The 3087-nt window shown below is 26.6% G+C and overlaps 1 protein-coding gene across 1 annotated transcript in view; it reads left to right on the top strand.

The window, feature by feature from the left end:
• Positions 1–418: 418 nt before the first annotated feature.
• Positions 419–3087, top strand: part of LOC106681836 (ATP-binding cassette sub-family G member 1) — a 116620-nt gene continuing 113951 nt past the window's right edge. Inside the window, exon 1 of the mRNA XM_067049761.1 lies at positions 419–577. Within this exon, the coding sequence (XP_066905862.1) occupies positions 463–577 (115 nt within the window). The 5' untranslated portion in view covers positions 419–462. The remainder of the gene's footprint in view (positions 578–3087) is intronic.

The following is a 3087-nucleotide window of genomic DNA, read 5'->3' as shown; positions in this document are numbered from 1 at the left end:
AGATTTCTCAAAATAAATTCACGAACTACTAATCTTTCAGTAGATTTCTAAGAAATTTTGCTTTTTAAAAAGCAATATCTCGAGAACTATTGGACGTAAATAGCTCTTTTAGGGCTAATATTTCAGCAAATTTACTCTTCTTTAAATAATGTTCTCTTAGATCTAGTGTTGTTGGTAGTTTTTAAGATATGGAGCACCAAATGAAAAATTAAGGTTTTGAAACAGCCGCCATATTTATTCCCCCTACCTATACTTGGCAGACTCATCAATTTTGACTAGTAATTATACATAGTTTTCATTAAAGTAATCAAAACTTGGGGTGAGATAACTGCCTTTTTTTCTTCCCGGCTCTTGTACTAATGTAAACGGTTGGTGATAGGCGCTAGTGGCGGGGATCGTGGAGCGTAAACAAAGAGAATATATTAGGGGTTGTGGTGGGGGGGATAGCCACCAGTCGTAGAGATGCCGTCCATACAGCGACAGAGGATACTGCTTCTACCGCTGCCCAGCCATCCCGCAATAAACATCAGCTTCAAAGATGTTAGAGTCGAAGTACCCGTGGCCAACTCCAAGAAAGGTTAGTGTCACTAGTGCAACATATTTCAAAAGCCTAGGAAAAAGAAAAAAAAAGATATCTTCAAAGTGCTCTGTGTACTCAAAACCGATAAACTTGACCGTAAATTTTTATCACTACCTATGATTTGCCTTTCCATGTTCGCTAATCTTAATTCCTTTTTCTATCTAATGCACTGTTGTGTCTCGGCTGACCGCAACGCAAACAAGGCAATCATAAAATCTCCAGTCAGTTATTTTATTTCTTCTGCAACATGCTTTATTATTGTGATAGTTGATTTTTGTTCTTTAACTGATTAATTTACAACTAGACACATTTATGACATTTTTAATGGGCCCAAAGTTGGGCCATAACCACCATTTTATCTAAAAAAAAAAATACTCCTGAAACTTTTAAAAAATAATTAAGGATTTTTTTTATAATAATATTAATCGCTACCTTCCACATATATAAAGGGAGCATAGCTACAATAATTGCATTCTTTATTTTAGCAAATTTTATAATAAATATGAAAAAAACAGTGTCCATAAAAACAAGATTTTTATTTAACTCATATTATTGTTATTAATTTTTTTAAAATGTAATTTAGTCATAACATTAAATTTAAAAAAAAGTTTAAAAAACATTTTTATTGAAATGAAAAGTTTTATATTTTACGATGAAATTTCCTGTAGTGAAATCTTTCATAAATATAAGTTAATCTTGGGCCTAAATAAAATTATATGTATTTTCAGTACTGTATAATATTTGCAATAATAATATTGTGTAATATTATTGATGTATACTTAAAGGATCTTGAGGCTCGAGAATAAAACAGTTATATTTGGGCTACGTTTCGAGATTTTATTGTTCTCATAGTTCTGTCACCAACTATTATCTAAAGTAACTATTAATTTAAGTAACAGTTACTAAACTATTGGCATGACTATGAGAAAAAAAAATCTCAAATGGTCGTCTAAAAATATTGATTTATTATTTAATGAGCCTTAATATTTTCAAATATATATCAGTTATTTCGCATATAACGTTACTAAGAAATGTGTAACAATAATTCTATATAGGTAATGATAAGTTCCTTACCTTGGCCGCTAGATAACACTATCGCGATAATTTGCACTTGATTCGTCAGCAGGAAAAAAAAGAATGTGATACAGTTCAAGTTCATTCGTACAAAACGAAATAATTCTGTCATAACTTTCCGATCTCAAATTTTACATTAGGAAACAATAATCTTAAATGTTGCTATTAAAAATTATTTTTTCACGATTATATAGAATCATATTTAGTTTATAACATCAGAAAAATTTGTTTATAACAGTCCTTTAAAAATCATTACTATAGCGTTTCAACCTAGGCTGCTCATTGTCAAGTATATCTGGAACAATGAATATAATGATTTTTATATCGAACTTTCTTAAGATATTGAAATTGTAAATTCATAATTTTAAAACTAAGTTAAACATTATCTAAATTAAAAATCATATTATAAATAAATTTTAAAAATCACTAAAATAAAAACAAACAATATTGATATTAATTCCTAAAGTTGATTTAGACTAAAGTACAACCGTCCGTAATAAGTAATATAAGGAAAAAGGACAGAACATAACAAGATGAACTATTTATTTTTATTTTAATACTATTTATATTTTATTAAATATATAAAATTGCTATTATTCATTGAACGAATAAAAAACAATAAAAAAATCTTAATAAGGAACAGTTTTAGATTACATTATGTATAAAATATATTAACGAAATAATAGAAAGTAATGATTAAAAAGATTATGAAAAAAAGATAATTATAGAAGAATACAGAAAAGTAAATTCGGCCATTTTTGAAATCAATTTGAAGTATGATATTTAATATGATTTTTTAAATGACAATATTAATATTATGAATGTATAATTTGAGTAGCACGAGTATGATTGATATAAACATTGTCATAATATTTATTCTTGTAGATATATTTGACAATGAGCAGTCCAACTTAAAATGTCATAATAAAGATTTTATTAAAGGTTTATTAAAAAAAAAAAAAGAAATGACTTGAAGTTGTAAACCATACAATTTTAATAAATTTAATTATCAGTCTGTTAAATGAATTATTTTGGTTTTATTATATGTTTGTTTACAAACTATAACGTTTAACGAATAATCTGATTTATAAGTTATGGTTTTGTGTACGTCATATCGTTCCTTTATATTTATATATTACGTGTAAGTATGATGTATATTTACTCTATCAAATCATTTACTTTGCGATGTATAATTTTGGTTTTATATTTATGTTTCCATATTCACAGTATCTATATTACAACGTATCGAAACGAAATGTCAAATTTTAAAATCATACCTAAAGTACTTATTAATAATTTCTGCATTATCAATTAATGTAGTATTATTTTGTACATCATCATTGTAATCGTTATAAAGATGGTGGGCTTATAAATTATGTATTTTTTTGTTAAATATACAAATATTTATATATTATTGACTTACTTCACTTCAG

The sequence above is a fragment of the Halyomorpha halys genome, unplaced genomic scaffold, assembly GCF_000696795.3.
Source record: "Halyomorpha halys isolate HHAL.00 unplaced genomic scaffold, Hhal_1.1 Scaffold368.1, whole genome shotgun sequence".
In the NCBI taxonomy this organism is placed as follows: Eukaryota; Metazoa; Arthropoda; class Insecta; order Hemiptera; family Pentatomidae; genus Halyomorpha; species Halyomorpha halys.
Note: the sequence above shows the minus strand (reverse complement) of the source record. Positions and strands in the feature narration are given on the sequence as shown.